This window comes from Salvelinus alpinus, chromosome 9 (assembly GCF_045679555.1).
Source record: "Salvelinus alpinus chromosome 9, SLU_Salpinus.1, whole genome shotgun sequence".
Classification (NCBI taxonomy): domain Eukaryota; kingdom Metazoa; phylum Chordata; class Actinopteri; order Salmoniformes; family Salmonidae; genus Salvelinus; species Salvelinus alpinus.
In genome coordinates this window covers 17823422-17845491 of record NC_092094.1, presented here as the reverse complement: position 1 = coordinate 17845491, position 22070 = coordinate 17823422, and the positions used below count along the sequence as shown (strand labels likewise).

Here is a 22070-nt window from a genome sequence, read left to right as displayed (position 1 = left end):
GAGGAGAGACAATTGGATCATCAAGACTGGAATATTTTTACTAACTGTAAGTCACTCTGGATAAGAGAGTCTGCCAAATGACTAAATGTAAATACTTTGGCTTTTTTGTATATTCTCTTTCACATGCACATGTTTAAGAGGATACACTGTATAAATGTATTTTGTGATACTGTCTGTCCCATACCACACAGAGGTCAACGTCTCTCCAGTCCGGGCCAGACGAGGGCTGGCGGTGGCTCTCAGTCCCCCCCTCTTAAACTCTCCAGGCTCAAGGTCCTCTCTCTGCAGGGTGCCAGACTGGGTCCTCCGAATCCTAGGGTAGAGGAGATAGAATACATCATTAGTCATTCACTAAGAATTACACAGTACCTTTGCAAGGCCACCTCCTCTACCCAGGACAACTTGTATCAGATATCTCCCATTTATACCATTAGTCTCTGAATTAATATCTCTAAATCAATTCAGCAGTGTGCCCTTCCTGTGTGTGTGTGTGTACGTGTGTGTGTGTGTCTTCGGTACAGGTACTCACTTCCCCCAGAGTTTCTTGATGCCCAGGTGGTTCTTCTTGTTCTCTGGGGAGACAGGAGACTGCTTTCCTGAGTCCACTCCAGACGAGAGGGGGGACAGGTCCGACTGCGTGGACTCATCCAGTCTCTCCGACTTTCCTATGAGAGCAGGAGATTATGTTAAATAAGTACTGTACTACTATTTCAAACTGTTTCAATAATTTCCCTACTGTTCTCTTCATGAAAGTAAGTCATGCAAAGGTTAAGGGACACTGTATTTATTTCATTCTTTAGGGCCTACATTTAAGGTCTATGCAGGACCCACACATTTCAAATAGATCATGCCAAAGGTTAGCCCAGTGTGAAGTGAAACAGGAAAGCATTAACATTGTTTGTGCGCTCCAACATTTTCAGTATTTATAAAGCCATTTTTACATCAGCAGATGTCACAAAGTGTTTATACAGAGTGCTTAATGCAATTTAAACGCTGTCTTAGTGGATGCCAATTCAAATCTGTGAAGACAAATTCCTCTTTTGCATATTCAATAAAATATTTCACACAGGGAAATTAAATTACAGCCTGAGGCGAATGGGTTATCATGTTGCATCTGTAGTTGTTTACAGTGGATGGTTATGCCAGTTCAGACAAGGTCTATCCCTGTGCAAGCAACCCTCGTGACATCGCCTAAGTAGCCCTGCTTTTGAGGGTAGTCAGCTTTGGGAGGGGTGCACTGCAACACCATTCATTTACTGTATGTGAGGGAAAAAAAGGGTCAGGCATAATCCGAGACGCCTCTCTCTGACTCACTGAGGGTATTACACCCTCCAGCACAGGCTGTAGTTTAGTCACAACTTTAATCCATAGTGAAAACAGGGGCTTGGTGTTTTGACATGCATGGGGCTTCTGCCAGAGTAGTAGCACGGTACCTAAAGCTGGAGCGCTGGCACTCCTGCAGCGGTCTTCAGCCATAACACAAACAGAAAGCCACGCAAAGCAAAAAAAAAAAGGACAGGAGAAACAGAACAGCAGCAAACCAAGTGAAAGATTAGTACAGAGTGAGAGAGAATGCAGAGAATAGCTGCCCCAATACAAACCAACCACAGTATGAGAGAATAGTGAAACAGTGCCATTGTTGTAACAAGCCATAGAAGTGTATTTAAGCAATAAGGCCTGAGGGGGTGTGCTATATGGCCAATATACTACGGCTAAGGGCTTTTCTTATGCACAACGCTACGCGGAGTGCCTGGACACAGCACTTAGCCGTGGTATAATGGCCATATATCACAAACCCCCAAGGTGCCTTATTGCTATTATAAACTGGTTACCAAAGTAACTAGAGCAGTCAAAATAAATGTTTTTTTTATTGTCAGCCAATCAGCATTGAGGGCTTGAACCAACCAGTTTATAATGATTTATTTATAGTATACACCCTAGGAAGATTTTGTTATTTGTTGTTTGAAACATTCTAGTAGGCTGTTGATAAAAACGACAAGTAGCAGTGTTTTAAGATGTAACTTACTTAGGTTCAACTCACTGTCCTCGCTATCGTCAGGGGAGAGCTGGACTGGTGTGGCACACTGCTCTTGATCCTCATTCAAGTCCGGTCGAGATAGCTTCCCTGGTAGGGTCTGATATTTGTTCATTTCCATGTGCCGATTCTGTAAGTGGGGGGAACCATGGTTACAGGCAAGTCACGAGTCTATTCAAAATTCAATGAAATGGCATCTGTTGACATTTGATTTCAGTTGAACTGCTACTGCTGTACATTACAGAACACTGTACTGCTGTACATTACAGAACACTGTACTGCTGTACATTACAGAACACTGTACTGCTGTACATTACAGAACACTGTACTGCTGTACATTACAGAACACTGTACTGCTGTACATTACAGAACACTGTACTGCTGTACATTACAGAACACTGTACTGCTGTACATTACAGAACACTGCTACTGCTGTACATTACAGAACACTGTACTGCTGTACATTACAGAACACTGTACTGCTGTACATTACAGAACACTGTACTGCTGTACATTACAGAACACTGTACTGCTGTACATTACAGAACACTGTACTGCTGTACATTACAGAACACAAGAATCAGATTGATATGTTTTCCTTTCATGACAACATCACTGTAAATTCAATTGGATTGCCATTGGAGTCACAAGTGTTCAAGAAACAACAGACCAAAGGCTAGTTTCATAAGCCCTAGAGGCATCGAGAGTATGATCGCTACTACATTTGACAGTTTCAGGTCAACCCAGGGCTCTGTTCAGGTCAGCTAGGATAAAGTCAGCTTGTGAGAGGTTAAGGGTTAAAGGTTAGCGGCTCTGGTGAGATCATTCAGTGGAAAATACCTCTGAAAACGCTTCAACTGGTTGACCCACTACATGCTACAGGAGGGGGGACCGTGCATGTAATGAAGAGAAGACACACACTATTAGTAGACTAATGTATTGACAGTATCAACTAAACAACAAGAGTGTGAGAATGCACTATGTGTTTATCACTTTTTGTTAGGTTAACAGTCATCAGAAGCGTATTGGTTATGTATTGCAGTTAGAGCACGCATAACGTTTCTAATGTGTTTGGTCAAATACAAATGAAGCACATGCTGCATGTATAACATGGATATATTACAGTCTTAAAGTTCAATCAAAACACAGCAAAATCATGAAACCTTTGGTAACGATCCGCTTTGTAACTCCTCCAGGCTGCTTGAAAGCATCTGTGGTTGGGACCTATCGAGAAAAACAACAACATTGAAACCCAACTTGCACTACAAGAGTAAAGTAGTTTAACTTGAGTTACGGGTTCAGTACAGTAGAATTAAGAGTTGGAAACTCTTAGTTTGTGCTCTTTGAGGTCTGTGGCACTACCTCCCAGAAGGGACTGTGGGTAATGTGATGTGACAGGCTGGGCTCTACAGGAGAAGGGGTCTGAGAGGGCTGTTTGTGCCAGGTGGGGACATCACAGTGACAGGGTGACACAGTGACACTCACAGCCACTTTAGTGGGCCCCTAATTAAAAGACAACTAAAACAAAGAGCAGCCTGGCTGTCACACCCATGTAGCCTCAGTTCTACTTGCCATTGTCCGTTGTGGAAGCAGCCAGCATCGCTCGGGGAGACCATCACCATGGACGTCTCCAGGGAGGTCTGGATACTGTGGCAGAGGGACAGGTCCAGTAGAACACAGTAAACTTGAGGGAGCACGGCTGGAGCAAAAGGTGTGTGTGTGTGTGTGTGTGTGTGTGTGTGTGTGTGTGTGTGTGTGTGTGTGTGTGTGTGTGTGTGTGTGTGTGTGTGTGTGTGTGTGTGTGTGTGTGTGTGAGAGAGAAAGTGCTTGCAAGTGTGTGGGTGTCCAGGGTTACATATGCCCTTCATGCACGTTTGGTCACCCTCTCCTAAGTACATGTCATTTCAACAACAGCAGCAAGAATACACAGCTGTTGGTGAATTCTTCCTCCATGTGTGTGGTCAGTGGTTTTTGTTTGTTTACCTAGAGGTCAGCTCTTTCTGGAAGGATGAGGAAGACCTTAACAGAGGAGAGGAGCACCTGGAAGACATCTGAGTAGGGAGAGATCACACACTTTAGACCAAGAGGTACTGGGTATGCACACTGAACAGTCTGCTAATACACTGCCATGGTATGTGAGCGCAGAGGCATGGAGTGTACTACTACTCAGTGCTTTAGTTCTATTCTATGAAAATATGTAAGAGTAGGCAGGCACAAGCACTGAGTACTTGAGAAATGCAGGTTGTAGTAGTACTGTGTTTAGTGGTTCCCAGAGGAGGAGCACGTAGAAGTCTCTTACCTCTGAACGGATGATGTCTGAATGAGCTTTATGTGTGAGAGCTCTCATCTTCAGACTCCCGCTCAGTTCCTCCTCACTGCTCCCAACAAGGAGCTTCTCACTGGACACTAAACACATGCAACACACACACACACACACACACACACACACACACACACACACACACACACACACACACACACACACACACACACACACACACACACACACACACACACACACACACACACACACACACACAAAGGGGTAATGCAGTGCTATGACCCCTAAACATTATCATTCAATGCATACCATCTTCAACATTCTTTGAATTATTTACAAAGCTTGTTTGAAAAATACTTGAATGTTTATTACCTCTGAGAGTGCGTGTGTATAAGCAGTGAGTGTGCCCAGTATAAAAGCAGTGAGTGTGTAGAAGCAGTAAGTGTGTATTACCTTGTGCGAGGGCCATCACCTCCTTCATCTTCCTGTACTGTCTCAGGAGAACAGTGAGCTCCTCTATGTGACGGTCCTGACACGAATAGAGAGGACTTTAATAACATACCTTCACGTTGTACAACTTCAACAAATTACAATATGTTAATACAACAGTGGATCTCATCCTGAATGCTGATTGGTTAAAACCGCATTCCAGCCGGTGTCTATTCCACAAGTTACCACTGGCTAAATCTATGATGTTAAAATGCCTATTTACTCTGTTCCATCTGACTGCGCAATCCAGTGATTGTGTTAGCTGTGTTGTTGGCTAGCTCCTCTGAACAACAGTGTCCTGACGAGAGAGCACATTTTTATGCCACGCAAAATCGCGCCTCATTAGCTCATTGTTATGGATGTTTCCAAATAAATGTCACTAGAAAACAGCTTAAACAAATGCAGCTACTGTTGTTATTCTGTCTGCACTGTTTGATGTAACTGTAAGTCAGCTGTAGTTGGCTAGCTAGCAAGGGATAAGAACGTTGCCAGGCAGTATGGCACTGGAACATTTAGAACGAACAACCAGCCGGCTTGGGTAGCAACCCTAGATTTGTGTTGGAACTATATCTTGTGGAAGGATGAAATAGTATGAAAAAATTCATCAAAATAACAGTTTTAATGAAAATATGTCAATCATTATTTGAATATGTTGGTAACCTGTATAAAAGTGATAAAGGCCTCAAAGCCGGTGTTTGGAGGATATATTGGCACAGTTTGCTGACCCTCAACAAACATATCCTCCAAACACCGGCTTATCGGGCATTATCAGTTAAATAACACAATATACACACTATTCAACAGAGTTTTCAAAACATACTTTCTCATCATTTGCCGCTAACAAAGACTCCATCCCCATTTTCAACCTTTGGAATTCTTGGTCTGAAAAAGAAAAATTAATATTTTTGTGAATCATGAGAGTAATAATCTATTAAAAAAAAAGAGCTGGTGTAAGGGCTTTAAGGAAGAAAATGCCAGGGCCGATTTCTGGTCCCCGTTCACCCCTGAATCAAGTTGTAATCATGAGCTCATGAGTCATTTATAAGTTATATTTTTCAATGGGTATGTCATTAACTGACAATTGGCCAGCTTTATCCTAAATATTTCAGATTGCACCTTTAAATTCTGAACAGGGCTCATATGTTTGGCCTAGTGACCTTAGCTTCATAGGTGACAAAACGAGAGCTAAATGAACAGCCCTATGGGAAAGAGGAGTGACTGTTCTCATGAGTGTGAGTATGAGGAGGATGTGTCAGAGCTTCCCTCCCCTCCTCCCCCTTCTCTCCTTTGTAGCTGCCAGGGCTGATGGAATGGGTGTGACAGACATGACAGCATGCCAGCGTGGATTAGACAGCAGAACAGAGAGGCAGTGACGGCAGAGCAGAATTGCACCGGGGCCACAATTACACAAGCTTAGTCAGACTAGAGCCTTACATTGGTCTGTCAGCAGTCTCCTAAAGACCTCCACTACAGCAGGGGGCAGCATAGAGTAAAGAGACAACAGTGGAGGGGGCAGAGAGAAGGCATTTGTTAGGTATTATTTGAATGAGGCACCATACCTGACATCACACATGCAGATGACTAGCTTAATGTCAAATTCAATCTCGAAACAACCATAACTTGGGTTCAATTGGTATCATTAGTTCATATTATCAAATGTCAAATGTTCAAAGTTTCCCCCTGCTCTGACAGTAGAATAAGCGTTAGTGGATGATATTTAGTTTGAGGTGGACCAGCTGTATTAATGACACTATGCATTCAAGTGGTCAGTCCCCTGGTGTTTGTTACTGATGATGTATGATGTGTGTTTCACAGGTAAGGTTACCTCTCTCTGGATTCTCATTGGTCATTGGGCCTCTGGAGACCAGCTGGCTCTGAAGGCCCTTGATCTCAGAGTCTTTGGAAGCCAGTATCTGCTGTAAGTCTGCTATCTCCACCTGTAGAGAGAGGGTCATGGTCAATGGAGTGATCCAAGTCAATACTGCCTGTCTACAACCACAGCCACCCGAGCCACGGCTTTGTTCATCACGCTACCATCTAGAAGATGGAGACTGACAGGTGCATCAACTCTGGGACCGAGACACTGATAAAAAGCTTCTATCTCCAGGCCATCAGACTGTTAAACAGTCAACACTGCTCTGAACTTTAGTCACTGTTACTAGCCGGCTACCAATAGGTACTCTACCCTACACTTTAGAGACTGCTGCCCTATGTACATAGAGTCATAGAACACTGGTCACTTTAATAAAAGGTTAAATACTATTTTACCCACTTTATATGTATATACTGTATTCTAGTCATGGCTCATCCCATAACTATTGCTGCACACACCTTTTCTATTCATATACTGTCCATACCACTATGTGTATAGATGTTGCTCGTTCTGATATTCTTGAATTGTTTTAATTTTATTACGTGTGTATGGTTTTTTATTGCTAGGTATTGTTGGACTACTGTACTGTTGGAGCTAGAAACATAAGCATTTTGCTGTACCTGCGATAACAACTGCAAATCTGTGTACGCAACCAATATACTTTGATTTGATAATGACATTACGGGCTCTATTCAGTCTGTAAAGCTGAAGCGTTACAGTTTACGTGATAGAAATGTAAAGGTAACTTCTGATTGAGATGACATAAGCAACGTTTACTCTGAATAAAGTCTCCACTAAAGTGGGAACATTGCCTTTAAATTGAAATCAAGCTGTAAAGCTGAACTTACGCGATACGGATTGAATAGAGCCCTTAGTCTCATACAGATATACAGTGGGGTCTGCAATTATTGACACCCTTGATAAAGATGAGCAATAATGACTGTATAAAATAAATCATTCAAAAACTGAGTTATATTTAAGCACATTTTTGGGGGAAAATTACACTGAGTGTACAAACATTACAGTGTACAAACATCTGCTCTTTCCATAACAAACTCAGCAAAAAAAGAAACGTCCCTTTTTCAGGTCCCTGTCTTTAAAAGATCATTCGTAAAAATCCAAATAACTTCACAGATCTTCATTGTAAAGGGTTTGAACACTGTTTCCATGCTTGTTCAATGAACCATAAACAATTAATGAACATGCGCCTGTGGAACGGTCGTTAAAACACTAACAGCTTACAGACGGTAGGCAATTAAGGTCATAGTTATGAAAACTTAGGACACTAAAGAGGCCTTTCTACTGACTCTGAAAAACACCAAAAGAAAGATGCCCAGGGTCCCTGCTCATCTGCGTGAACGTGCCTTAGGCATGCTGCAAGGAGGCATGAGGACTGCAGATGTGGCCAGGGCAATAAATTGCAATGTCCGTACTGTGAGACAGCGCTACAAGGAGACAGGACGTACAGCTGATCATCCTCGCAGTGGCAGACCACGTGTAACAACACCTGCACAGGATCGGTACATCCGAACATCACACCTGCGGGACAGGTAGAGGATGGCAACAACAACTGCCCGAGTTACACCAGGAACGCACAATCCCTCCATCGGTGCTCAGACTGCCAGCAATAGGCCGAAAGAGGCTGGACTGAGGGCTTGTAGGCCTGTTGTAAGGCAGGTCCTCACCAGACATCACCGGCAACAATGTCGCCTATGGGCACAAACCCACCGTCGTTGGACTAGACAGGACTGGCAAAAAGTGCTCTTCACTGACGAGTCGCGGTTTTGTCTCACCAGGTGTGATGGTCGGATTCATGTTTATCGTCATGGTCTGGGGCGGTCTGTCACAGCATCATCGGACTGAGCTTGTTGTCATTGCAGGCAATCTCAACGCTGTGCGTTACAGGGAAGACATCCTCCTCCCTCATGTGGTACCCTTCCTACAGGCTCATCCTGACATGACCCTCCAGCATGACAATGCCACCAGCCATACTGCTCGTTCTGTGTGTGATTTCCTGCAAGACAGGAATGTCAGTGTTCTGCCATGGCCAGCAAAGAGCCCGGATCTCAATCCCATTGAGCACATCTGGGACCTGTTGGATCGGAGGGTGAGGGCTAGGGCCTTTCCCCCAGGAATTGCCCGAGAACTTGCAGGTGCCTTGGTGGAAGAGTGGGGTAACATCTCACAGCAAGAACTGGCAAATCTGGTGCAGTCCATGACAAGGAGATGCACTGCAGTACTTACTGCAGCTGGTGGCCACACCAGATACTGACTGTTACTTTTGATTTTGACCCCCCTTTGTTCAGGGACACATTATTCCATTTCTGTTAGTCACATGTCTGTGGAACTTGTTCAGTTTATGTCTCCGTTGTTGAATCTTGTTATGTTCAAACAAATATTTACACATGTTAAGTTTGCTGAAAATAAACGCAGTTGACAGTGAGTGGACGTTTCTTTTTAACTGAGTTTAGATTGACCAGGTAAAATCAGGTGAAAGCTATGATCCATTATCTAAATCCACACCGGTTTAAGTGTGTCAACAGCTGCAACGCTGCAGTTTTTTTACGCTCAACAGTTTCCTGTGTATATCAAGAATGGTCCACCACCCAAAAGATATCCAGCCAACTTGACACAACTGTGGGAAGCATTGGAGCCAACATGGGCCAGCATCCCTGTGAAACGCTTTCGACACCTTGTAGAGTCCATGCCCTGACGAATTGAGGCTGTTCTGAGGGCAAAAGGGGGTGCAATTCAATATTAGGAAGGTGTTCTTAATGTTTTGTACACTCATTGTTAATTATTTTAAACTAATACAATCGCTCAGCGAAAGAGATTGCTAACTTCTCACCATTACCAATAACAGGGAGGTTAGCATGTCTTGAAGGTATGATCTCTGACCCACTGTAACTTTGTAACTTTGTCGCTCATCATTATTCACGATTCATTCAGGAGTATCGGTAATCATGGTAGCATCCACATTAATGTAGACGTGTTTAAAAACATATTCTATTCTTATTTACAATAAAAGGGCTTCTGAGTGGCGCGGAGGTCTAAGGCACGGCATCTCAATGCAAGAGGTATCACCACAGTCCCTCGTTCAAATCCATGCTGTATCACATCTGGCTGTGATTGGGAGTCCCATAGGGCAGCGCACAATTGACCTGGGTTTGGCTGTGGTAGGCCACCATTGTATATAAGAATTCGTTCTTAACTGACTTGCCAAGGTAAATAAAAAATAAAAAAAGTTACATTATTTACCATTAATTTCTATTTGGCACAGAATCATCTGAAATAAACTCAAAACGAACTGAAATGCATCCAACAAGTTTGTAAAGTCACAAGCTTGATGTACAGTAGTCATTGTGTGATAGGAATATGAGACCAAATACTAATCTTTTGACAACTTTATATATATGAATCTTTAGGGGTGTCAAAAATGTTTACCCCTACCTTCATGAGATTTTTTTTATTACCTGTTAAACAAAATCTCTTTCTCTGAGCAATTGTATTAGTATACAGTAATATAATTTCCCCATTTTTTTTGCATACAATATACACTAAATATACATTAGTATGTGGACACCCCTTTAAATGAGTGGATTTGGCTATTTCAGCCACACCTGTTGCTGACAGGTGTATAAAATCGAGCACACAGCCATGCAATTTCCATAGACAAACATTAGCAGTAGAATGGCCTTACTAAAGAGCTCATTAACTTTCAACATGGCACCGTTATAGGATAGCACCTTTCCAACAAGTCAGTTTATCAAATTTCTGCCCTGCTAGAGCTACCCCGCTGAACTGTAAGTGCTGTTATTATGAAGTGGAAACGTCTAGGAGCATCAACGGCTCAGCTGCGAAGTGGTAGGCCACACAAGCTCACAGAATGGGACTGCCGAGTGCTGAAGCGCATAGCATGTAAAAATCGTCTGTCCTCGGTTGCAACACTCACTACCGAGTTCCAAATTGCCTCTGGATGCAACGTCAGCACAGGAACTGTTTATCGGGAGCTTCATGAAAAGGGTTTCCATGGCCGAGCAGCCGCACACAAGCCTAAGATCACCATGCGCAATGCCAAGCGTCAGTTGGAGTGGTGTAAAGCTCGCCGATATTGGACTCTGGAGCAGTGGAAAAGCTTTCACTTCCGTCATCATGAAGTGCTTTAAGAGACTAGTCAAGGACCATATTACCTCCACCCTACCTGACACCCTAGACCCACTCCAATTTGCTTACCGACCCAATAGGTCCACAGACGACGCAATCGCAACCACACTGCACACTGCCCTAACCCATCTGGACAAGAGGAATACCTATGTGAGAATGCTGTTCATCGACTACAGCTCAGCATTTAACACCATAGTACCCTCCAAACTCGTCATCAAGCTCGAGACCCTGGGTCTCGACCCCACCCTGTGCAACTGGGTACTGGACTTCCTGACGGGCCGCCCCCAGGTGGTGAGGGTAGGTAACAACATCTCCACCCCGCTGATCCTCAACACTGGGGCCCCACAAGGGTGCGTTCTGAGCCCTCTCCTGTACTCCCTGTTCACCCACGACTGCGTGGCCATGCACGCCTCCAACTCAATCATCAAGTTTGCGGACGACACTACAGTGGTAGGCTTGATTACCAACAACGACGAGACGGCCTACAGGGAGGAGGTGAGGGCCCTCGGAGTGTGGTGTCAGGAAAATAACCTCACACTCAACGTCAACATAACAAAGGAGATGATTGTGGACTTCAGGAAACAGCAGAGGGAGCACCCCCCTATCCACATGGACGGGACAGAAGTGGAGAGGGTAGTACGTTTTAAGTTCCTCGGCGTACACATCACGGACAAACTGAATTGGTCCACCCACACAGACAGCGTTGTGAAGAAGGCGCAGCAGCGCCTCTTCAACCTCAGGAGGCTGAAGAAATTTGGCTTGTCACCAAAAGCACTCACAAACTTCTACAGATGCACAATCGAGAGCATCCTGTCGGGCTGTATCACCGCCTGGTACGGCAACTGCTCCGCCCACAACCGTAAGGCTCTCCAGAGGGTAGTGAGGTCTGCACAACGCATCACCGGGGGGAAACTACCTGCCCTCCAGGACACCTACACCACCCGATGTCACAGGAAGGCCATAAAGATCATCAAGGACAACAACCACCCGAGCCACTGCCTGTTCACCCCGCTATCATCCAGAAGGCGAGGTCAGTACAGGTGCATCAAAGCAGGGACCGAGAGACTGAAAAACAGCTTCTATCTCAAGGCCATCAGACTGTTAAACAGCCACCACTAACATTTAGTGGCTGCTGCCAACACACTGACTCAACTCCAGCCACTTTAATAATGGGAATTGATGGAAACGTATGTAAAAATGTATCACTAGCCACTTTAAACAATGCCACTTAATATAATGTTTACATACCCTACATTACTCATCTCATATGTATATGTATATACTGTACTCTATATCATCTACTGCATCTTGCCATCTTTATGTAATACATGTATCACAAGCCACTTTAAACTATGCCACTTTATGTTTATATACCCTACATTACTCGTCTCATATGTATATACTGTACTCTATACCATCTACTGCATCTTGCCTATGCCGTTCTGTACCATCACTCATTCATATATCTTTATGTACATATTCTTTATCCCTTTACACTTGTGTGTATAAGGTAGTAGTTGTGGAATTGTTAGGTTAGATTACTCGTTGGTTATTACTGCATTGTCGGAACTAGAAGCACAAGCATTTCGCTACACTCGCATTAACATCTGCTAACCATGTGTATGTGACAAATATTTGATTTGAAATGTTTTAACATCTAGTGGAAAGCCTTCCCAGAAGAGTGGAGGCTGTTATAGCAGCAAAGGGTGGACCAACTCTATATTAATGCCCATGATTTTGGAATGAGATGTTGGACGAGCAGGTGTCCACATACTTTTGGTCATGTAGTGTAGCTCAGAATTTCAATTATTTATTTTATACAGTCATTATTGCTCATCTTTATCAAGGGCGCCAATAATTTCAGACCCCACTGTAGTTCCAAGGTGACAGGGCAATGATGTCTTCCTCAATTAGAAAAATCATGAGAGGGGTGTGGTGCATAATTCATGATTAGGTCCTTAGTGTCATAGGGAGGACAAACAAATACTGATCAATTCAGTTGGAAGTCAATAAAAAGCTCTGTATCTATTGTAGTCAAAAACTTTAAACACAAGGTAACTATCCACACATAGACATGAGCAGCAATCCTTATCTGGCAACACAAAGGGTTAGGGTTGAGCAATGGGGCTTGGAATAAGGTGCAGTAGTAGACAGAAATTGAGAATGAGGCTGGATGAGAGCAGTACACTTTACCACTGCATTACAAATCAGGGGTTGAAACTGAAATTATTTTACAATCGTTCAGAACAGAACCATTTTTTGTTCCATTTTACTGTTTTGACCTGCAAAATAAAAAGTTTTGAACTTGTTCGAACCCCCCAAAAAGTACAGATTTATATTGTTCCTTTCTAAACCTCTGAAATACATATTTATTTTTTTACATTAGCTCAACATTAAATTACTTCACCAATCAGTGCGGATGGAGCAGCTTGCTATGGCGTGGGCAAGCTATAGTTGTTTTAGCACAGGCAGCCCAGCTAGCACAGTGGATCTGGGCCGATTACGGATGAGAGTCGGGGGACTCGGATGAGAGTCACACTCGGCCGTAGAGTCACATATGGCCCGAGTTTGGGCCGCCTTCTGCAGTATTAATAATGGCTAGAATGCGGGGATTAAGCTCAGGCCGATTCCGGTGTGAGTTATCTGGCACAAATGTATCACTTGGGGCTCGGGCTGATTCCGGTGAGAGTTATCTGGCCCTAATGTATTACTTGGGGCTCGGGCCGATTGGGGCTACTCTCTGGAAGATGATTACACGGGCTGCTTTATATAATTAACTTTTCATTATTTATTTATTTATTCCATATTTTCCTCATTGTTTCTGTGATCAAAAAATACAATGAACATTTAAATGAAATTCTTTAAGAGTCCTGTGTAGTATCTTAGTATTTTGATGCAAGGCAATTAATAAGCATTCAAAACTTTGTGGCTGGAACCTCCCAAGTGGTGCAGTGCTCTAAGCAAACTGAGTTTCTACAGATGCTGGTTCCAGACCCATGCCGGCCACGACCGGGAGACCCATGAGCACAATAGTCCCAGCGTTGTCCGAGTTAGGGGAGGGTTTGACCGGCCGGGATGTCCTATCGCGCTGTAGCGACTCCTGTGGCGGGCTAGGTGCATGCACGCTGACACGGTCACCAGGTGTATGGTGTTTCCTTTGACACAAGATGTTTTTTTTGTGGATGGGTATAATTTCTATGTATAAAATGTATAATAGTCACATTTAAAATGACTAAATCTGGGTAATTTTGTATACATTTATGTAAATTTGCATCGGGATTCTGGTAAGATGCTGGCAAATTCCGGTCGACGATTCTGGGCAGTCATTCATTTTGATTCCGGGCCGAGTCCGACACCCAATTCCGGGCCAATTCAATCAGTTCCGGCCGCTTCTGGTCCGATTCCCAATTGCGAGCTGGGAGACAAATTTTGCGGGTGGGAGAGCGAGAGAGGGCTTGGCGCGCTGGGCATTGTTATGAAATACATGATCTGAATTAGGCCCACAGAATTATACCTACAGAGGAGTGGCTTCAATGGAGGAACTTTGAATGTCTTTGAAATTCGGAGCGCTGGCTTAAAGTTGGACCAGAGCTAGCTAACAAGCTTGTGTGTGCAGAGCAGCACCAGAATTAAAAACACGTCTTACCTTTTTGTAGTTCATAAATAGAATGTGAAATATGATAACTACAGTATCCACAACTAGCATTGAAAAATGAATCCATTATTCTCAAATAAAAAATCTCTTCATCATTTCTGAATCACGCTTAATGTCAGTAGGCTACAGTAGCCTAAGCTTCGGAAGGGGAGGGGCAGATTGCCTACACAAGCACACACACTGGCAAAGATTTTCAGACACTGGAATACGTTTCTGAGTGACAGAGTGAGTGCTTTGCATAGGTGCCTTGAGTTTGTGAGACTGAAGAAAATGCACGGAACGTAAAATAACGTTATTATCCAGTTCCCATGTTTTTAAAACAGTTCTGTTCTGTTCAGGAACAGTATAGATCACTTTCGTTCCAGGTTCTGATTCTGTTCCTCAAAGTTTGTTATTTTCCAGTTTTTGGGTTCTGTACCATGAACCGGTTCCAACCCCTGGTACAAACCCAATAGACTACATGCACATTAAAAAGGGAACCTCACTAATCCAATAATAAAATATGGGGAAGCATGGAGGTCAGTACGGTGATTGTTTGCCTGCCTGCCTAGGACCATTCTGGCTTAACTGCGTGAAGCCTGTGGGTGGTAGTCAATGACCACAGAGACTCCTATAGAGGGTCATGCACTTGGTCAGTGAACTCAATGGTTGGAAGTCTCAGAGTCGATCATCTACCATTCACGCCCACACAAACAAACACTTGTGAGCCGTCTCCTCTGGATGAGCACAGCGTATAGATAGATCTTCTAAACATGGCAGTCTGTCTGCAGCCTGAGACATGTACGTATCGCCCCCCTCAACCCCCTTCAGCTCACTTCTGCAGAACCCGTACATTGAATAACAGATAGCAATTGGAGCATGCTATGTTCTGTATTATTAGTTCTTGGTCGGAGAGGACGGGGGAGTAAGAGTGAGCTGTCAGATCGAGTCAATGTCAAAAGCATTGTTCGCTTGGTCTCGCTCTTCCCTTTTCTCTATTTGTTTGTTTTTATATTTTTTTCTCATTCTCCCCATAGATATAGAAAACAAATGTACATATCCTTATTTTGGAGGAATATTTTATATATATATATATATATATATATATATATATATATATATATATATATACACTGAACAAACATATAAACGCAACATGTAAAGTATTGATCCCATGTTTCATGAGCTGAAATAAAAGATCCCAGAAATGTTCCATACGCACAAAAAGCTTATTTCTCTCAAATTTTGTGCAAAAATGTTCATCCCTTTTAGTAAGCATTTCTCCTTTGCTAAAACAATACATTCCCCTGACAGGTGTGGCATATCAAGAACCTGATGAAACAGCATGATCCTTACACAGGTGGACCTTGCGCTAGGGAAAATAAAAGGCCATTCTAAAATGTGCAGTTTTGTCACACAACACAATGCCACAGATGTCTCAAGTTTTAAGGGAGTGTGCAATTGGCATGCTGACTGCAGGAATATCCACCAGAGCTGTTGCCAGATAATTGAATGTTAATTTCTCTACCATAGGCCACCAGAATTTGGCAGCACGTCAAACTGGTCTCATAACTGCAGACCACGTGTAACCACGCCAGCCCAGGACCTCCACATCCGGCTTCTTCACCACATCGTCTGAGACCAGCCACCCGGACAGTTGATGAAACTGAGGAGTATTTCTGTCTGTAATAAAGCCCTTTTGTGGGGAAAAACTCCTTCTGATTAGCTGGGCCTGGCTACCCAGTGGGTGGGTCTGGCTCTCAAGTGGGTGGGCCTATGCACTCCCACCCATGGTTGCGCCCCTGCTCCGTCATGTGAAATCCATAGATTAGACCCTAATTAATTTATTGAAATTGATTGATTTCCTTATATGAACTGTAACTCATAAAATCGTTGCAATTGTTGCATGTTGTGTTTATATTTTTGGTCAGTATAATTCCCCATTATTTAACTAAATATAGAAATGGGTATGGAATCCATATGAGGAGCATTGTCAGAGGAATGACAGTGTTCCTCATATGGATTCCGTACAGTGTCTAGTCATACAGATGACAATACTCCAAGTAAACTCTACTCACAGGATCTCAGTAGAACCACCTGAACCTGTGAGGGATTGGGTGAATGAGATTCCACAACCATGGTGTTAACAAGAGAAGGGGAGAAGGAGGAGGAGGAAGAGGGACAAGTGCAGAGTGAGGTGGAGGCAGAGAACATCAGGAGCAGAGGGGGAAGGAGAAGGAGTAGTCAGCATGAAAGAGGGATTAGGGTGAGGAAGAAGAGGCACCTGAGCGGTCCGCCATCGCTCCTCCCAGTGCTGCTTCTCCACCTGAGTGTGCTCTACAGTGACCTTCAGGCTAGAGAGCTTGGTCATGAGCGACTGGTAACACACATGGAGAGAGTAAGAGATAGAGAGCTAGAGGGAGAGAGAGCCAGAATGGGTGGAAAGTAAGCTGGAAGATAGGAACAAAGTTTACCTCCAAAATTGGAGTTGCCAAGAGCAACAAAGTAAAATTGAGGCAATTATGTTTTCAAATGAAATAGGAATATCAATTTGCTAGAAAACCAACTAAAGTGGGTGTCACCTTAAAGTGCCATGTGAATCAACTAAACTGACAGATAAAGAACTGTAAAGCAAAACTGTGACAGAAAGCAAAAGTTATAACAAGATTTTTTCCTGATATATATATATTTTTTTACCTTCGTGGCCTTTAGTTTTCTCTCATACTGCGATTTCTCCCCCTCCAGCACATCCACTTTACTCTTGAGGAGCCTGAGTTCTTGCAGTAAGCCCTGTCAATAACACAGAACATGTTGTAACGTTTTAATTGAAAATAACTGTGTACCTTTGATGCAAAATCTCCAGACCAAAAACACCATGCTCTTCACTGTGCCGTCCGCACGAAAACACCAACTTATCCAGTTAAAAACCAGTGTTGGATACAAACATTGTTCTCTCAGTTTATAAATGAACATGTTACACCAAAAAGTAGAAGGGAAGTTTTCAAATGTTGACCCACGTAATTTGATCCCTTAACAGCCAGAACACTGTGCAGTTAATACATATAAAGCTCCACATCCCAGGAAAGGCAACAGATGACCCTTTTAACATGTGACCAGTCAGTCAGCCCCTATACCCGTCAAACTCAACTCTGGACCTCGAAGCCAGTTGCACTGCTTTTTTTATTGTTCCCCTCTAAATCAGGAACTTAGACCTGGGACACCAGGTGGGCGCAATTAGTTATTAGATAGAACAGAAAACCAGCAGGCTCCGGACCTCGTAGGGTAAGAGTTGAATACCCCTGCCCTATGCTGTACTCAGTAGTGATGGCTCAGGCTCCTCAAAAGGAACAATGTTTATGGACATTACCAGTCAGTTAGCCAGTCTGGTTGCCGGTTTGTTTCAGCATCCATTAGGTCCCTTCAAAAAAGTTATGTCAAGGCTGAATATTGAAACAAACTGGCACAAGGATATAATGTTTCTTGGATAATTTCATCAAATCATAAAAAACTTGAACATTGGAAAAGTGACTAAAGTAGATAGATTTGAATTTATCTCACGTTTAGAGATAGGGTATGAGCATAAGCCATCAACCAAGCCCAGTATTTGGACACAGTGACCAGTAAACCTTGATTGCATTAATAAGGTGAACCACGGTCATGCAAACACACCACACCACTTACAATGAGTTTGAGACAACACTCAGATATTTTATATATATATATATATATTTACACAAAAAATGGGGGATTGTAAATGATGCAGACAATTACATTGATGGAAGCCACAATTTATCTGCAATATTAAAGCTGATCTACACCCCCACAAAAAACTAAAAACGTATATGGAGGAAAACAGTACACTAAAAACCACAGGATTCACACACATTGTAGTAGTAGAGGTAGAGACTTCGGTCACTGTAAAGAGAAGAGTTAAGTACTAGACCCAGTAGAGGAATCTAGAGGGGTAGGGAGGACGGTAGTTAAGAGAGGGGGGGTAGCGTGTCCATGGGTACTGCCTACATTCTGTCCTCCACAGCGACAGCAAAACTCCTCCACGTCAGAGCCACCCAAGCCCACGTCAGGGCTCTGGTCGTGGGCCTCGCGGGCACCACTCTCCCCCTGGGCCTCCATGGCCCGTTTCTCCATGATGCGGGTGTGGATCTCTTCCTGAAACCTACACATCTGCTCCTGGAGCTCGCTTATCAGATTTACCACACACTGAGAGAGGGAGAAGAAAATACAAAACAGAAAAAGGAAAAATAATAATAATAAAAAGGTTCCAAATGATATGCACTGCTGTGGGTATTTTGTTTTTATATTCGTAAAAGAATTACATTAAAATAAGATGTACAGTATATACAGTACCAGTCAAAAGTTTGGACACACCTACTCATTCAAGGGTTTTTCTTTAGTTTTACTATCGTAGAATAATAGCGAAGACATCGAAACTATGAAATAACACATATGGAATCATTTAGTAACCAAAAAAGTGTTAAACAAATCAAATGTATTTTATATTTGAGATTCTTCAAAGTAGCCACCCTTTGCCTTGATGACAGCTTTGCACACTCTTGGCATTATCTCAACCAGCTTCATGAGATACTCACCTGGAATGCATTTCAATTAACAGGTGTGCCGTGTTAAAAGTACATTTGTGGAATTTCTTTCCTTCTTAATGCGTTTGAGCCAATCAGTTGTGTTGTGACAAGGTAGGGGGTGGTATACAGAAGATAGCACTATTTGGCAAAAGACCAAGTCCATATTATGGCAAGAATAGCTCAAATAGAATTACTAGGATGGTCGAATTGCTGCAAAGAAACCACTACTAAAGGACACCAATAATAAGAAGAGACTTGCTTGGGGCAAGAAACACGAGCAATGGACATTAGACTGGTGGAAATCTGTCCTTTGGTCTGATGAATCCAAATTTTAGATGTTTGGTTCCAACCGCCGTGTCTTTGTGAGATGCAGACTAGGTGAACGGATGATCTCAGCATGTGTGGTTCCCACCGTGAAGCATGGAGGAGGAGGTGTGATGGTGTGGGGGTGCTTTTCTGGTGACACTGTCTGTGATTAATTTAGAATTCAAGGCACACTTAACCAGCATGGCTACCACAGCATTCTGCAGTGATACACCATCCCATCTGGTTTGCGCTTAGTGGGATTATCATTTGTTTTTCAAAAGGATAATGACCCAACACACCTCCAGGCTGTGTAAGGGCTATTTGACCAAGAAAGAGAGTGATGGAGTGCTGCATCAGATGACCTGGCCTCCACCGACCTCAACCCAATTGAGATGGTTTGGGATGAGTTGGACTGCAGAGTGAAGGAAAAGCAGCCAAGAAGTGCTCAGCATATGTGGGAACTCGTTCAAGACTGTTGGAAAAGCATTACAGGTGAAGGTGGTTGAGAGAATGCCAAGAGTGTGCAAAGCTGTCATCAAGGCAAAGGGTGGTCCTTTTGAAGAATCTAAAATCTAAAATATATTTGGATTTGTTTAACACTTTTTTGGTTACTGTATGAATCCATGTGTTATTTCATAGTTTTAGTAAAAATAAAGAAAAATGTCTGAATGAGTAGGTGTATCCAAACTCTGACTGGTACTGTATATATACATTGTATAAATGCAGTATATATACACTACATGACCAAAAGTATGTGGACACCTGCTCGTCGAACATCTCATTCCAAAATGATGTGCATTAATATGGAGTTGGTCCCCCTTTGCTGCTATAACAGCCTCCACTCTTCTGGGAAGGCTTTCCACTAGATGTTGGAACATAGCTGCGCGGAATAGCTTCAATTCAGCCACAATAGAATTAGTGAGGTCAGGCACTGATATTGGGTGACTAGGCCTGGCTCACAATCGGTGTGGGACCACCCAGTCGACACCTACTCGACAAACCATTTCTGTATGGACCTTGCTTTGTGCATGGGGGCATAGTCATGCCGATAGAGGAAATGGACTTCCCCAAACTGCTGCCACAAAGTTGGAGGCACAGAATCGTCTAGAATGTCATTGTATGCTGTGGCGTTAAGATTTCCCTTCCCTGGAACTAAGGGACCTAGCCCGGACCATGAAAAACACCCCAGACCATTATTTCTCCTCCACCAAACTTTACAGCTGGCACTATGCCTTTGGGCAGCGTTCTCCTGGCATCCGCCAAACCCAGATTCGTCCGTCGGACTGTCAGATGGTGAGGCGTGAATCATCACTCCAGAGAACGCATTTCCACAGCTCCAGAGCCCAATGGCGGCGAGCTTTACACCAATCCAGGCAGCGCTTGGCATTGCGTATGGTGATCTCAGGCTTGTGTGCGGCTGCTCGTCCATTGAAACCAAAGCTCCCAACGAACAGTTATTGTGTTGACGTTGGTTCCAGAGGCCATTTGTAACTCGGTAGTGAGTGTTGCAACAGAGGACAGACGATTTTCACTTCGTGGCTGAGCCATTGTTGCTCCTAGACGTTTCCACTTCACAATTACAGCACGTACAGTTGACCGGGGCAGCTCTACCAGCTCTACCGCTCTATGACGATGCAATGTGGAAAGTCACTAAGCTCTGCCAAGCCAATGTTTGTCATGGAGATTACATGGCTGTGTGATCGATTTTATACACCCGTCAGCAACGGGTGTGGCTGAAACAGCCGAATCCACTAATTCTAAGGGTGTCCACATACTTTTACATATATATATAGATAGATAGACATAGATAGACAGCAGAAGTGGTTATTACTAGGATGAGGATAAAGGGACCTCTGGGGGCAGATCTGTACGGTGCCATGTTTGACACAGTTAAACTGTCACACGGCCAGACAGCGTAAACAAAGTTCCTGAGCTACTTTGCAAGTTCTCAAAGTGCAAATGTAAAGACTGGCTTATCTGGCTGCTGGCCAGAAGATACCTTTACTTCCCTGAGGAATTGGAAGGCTTCGAAGATTAAGGACAGCAAGTAGATTCCTAACTAGATTATTAACATTTTGGCCAACTAGAATTAAACTGAAGTGTATGTTTGATACCAACAAGTTAAACGGTAACAAACTTTAATTTTATGGTTTGAAATCTTCCACTAGAGTAGAAAAAGTGGGCAAGTACATTCCCTGAGAAGGGAGGGGTTGGTTGATGGTTTAATGTCCTAATCTTGGATACGCTGACAGAATTGCCTGGCTTGTGGACAGAGGAAGTTTTATATGAAAGTCCCAGTTGACGTTACACTGACAGTACAGCTGATGATACACATTCCCCCTCTATGTATAGCTGTACGCTCTGAGCTTGGTAGTCGAGGAGAGGTCTCTGGGGGGAATGTGTTTGCACTTGTGGGATGTTCCAAGTGAATTTCTGCCATTCCCCCATGGTGCATGAAGCCTAGCCTAGTGTTTGTGGATGAAACAAATGCAGACTGGTTTCAGGTTACCATGGCACCGCAACCGGCGTGGAGTTCCACTCCGCCCGGATATCATGGATTTATGGGACGAGGTCAGAGACACATGACACGACAGTCTGTGTACATTACATGGTAAACCCACAAGCTTCCCTCTCTGTCAATACACTTGATATTCTGTCCCCAAGACAACTCTGCATAATGTCACTGTTAC

At 43.5% G+C, this 22070-nt stretch overlaps 1 protein-coding gene across 21 annotated transcripts in view; it reads right to left on the bottom strand.

Moving 5' to 3' along the window:
* ppfibp2b (PPFIA binding protein 2b) overlaps positions 1-22070 on the bottom strand; it is a 94778-nt gene that overhangs the window by 11877 nt on the left and 60831 nt on the right. For 10 of the 21 annotated variants that reach the window (XM_071416232.1, XM_071416231.1, XM_071416240.1 and 7 more), the window contains 15 exons: positions 18497-18694; positions 17174-17266; positions 16761-16889; positions 6631-6742; positions 6240-6272; positions 5626-5687; positions 4770-4845; positions 4335-4441; positions 4019-4086; positions 3608-3682; positions 3199-3259; positions 2876-2911; positions 2027-2165; positions 530-665; positions 185-313 (listed from right to left, as the gene is read on the bottom strand). In XM_071416232.1, coding sequence (XP_071272333.1) covers positions 185-313; positions 530-665; positions 2027-2165; positions 2876-2911; positions 3199-3259; positions 3608-3682; positions 4019-4086; positions 4335-4441; positions 4770-4845; positions 5626-5687; positions 6240-6272; positions 6631-6742; positions 16761-16889; positions 17174-17266; positions 18497-18694 — 1454 coding nt within the window. The remainder of the gene's footprint in view (positions 1-184; positions 314-529; positions 666-2026; positions 2166-2875; positions 2912-3198; positions 3260-3607; positions 3683-4018; positions 4087-4334; positions 4442-4769; positions 4846-5625; positions 5688-6239; positions 6273-6630; positions 6743-16760; positions 16890-17173; positions 17267-18496; positions 18695-22070) is intronic. The other 11 variants (XM_071416242.1, XM_071416251.1, XM_071416241.1 and 8 more) reach the window with 8 other exon arrangements.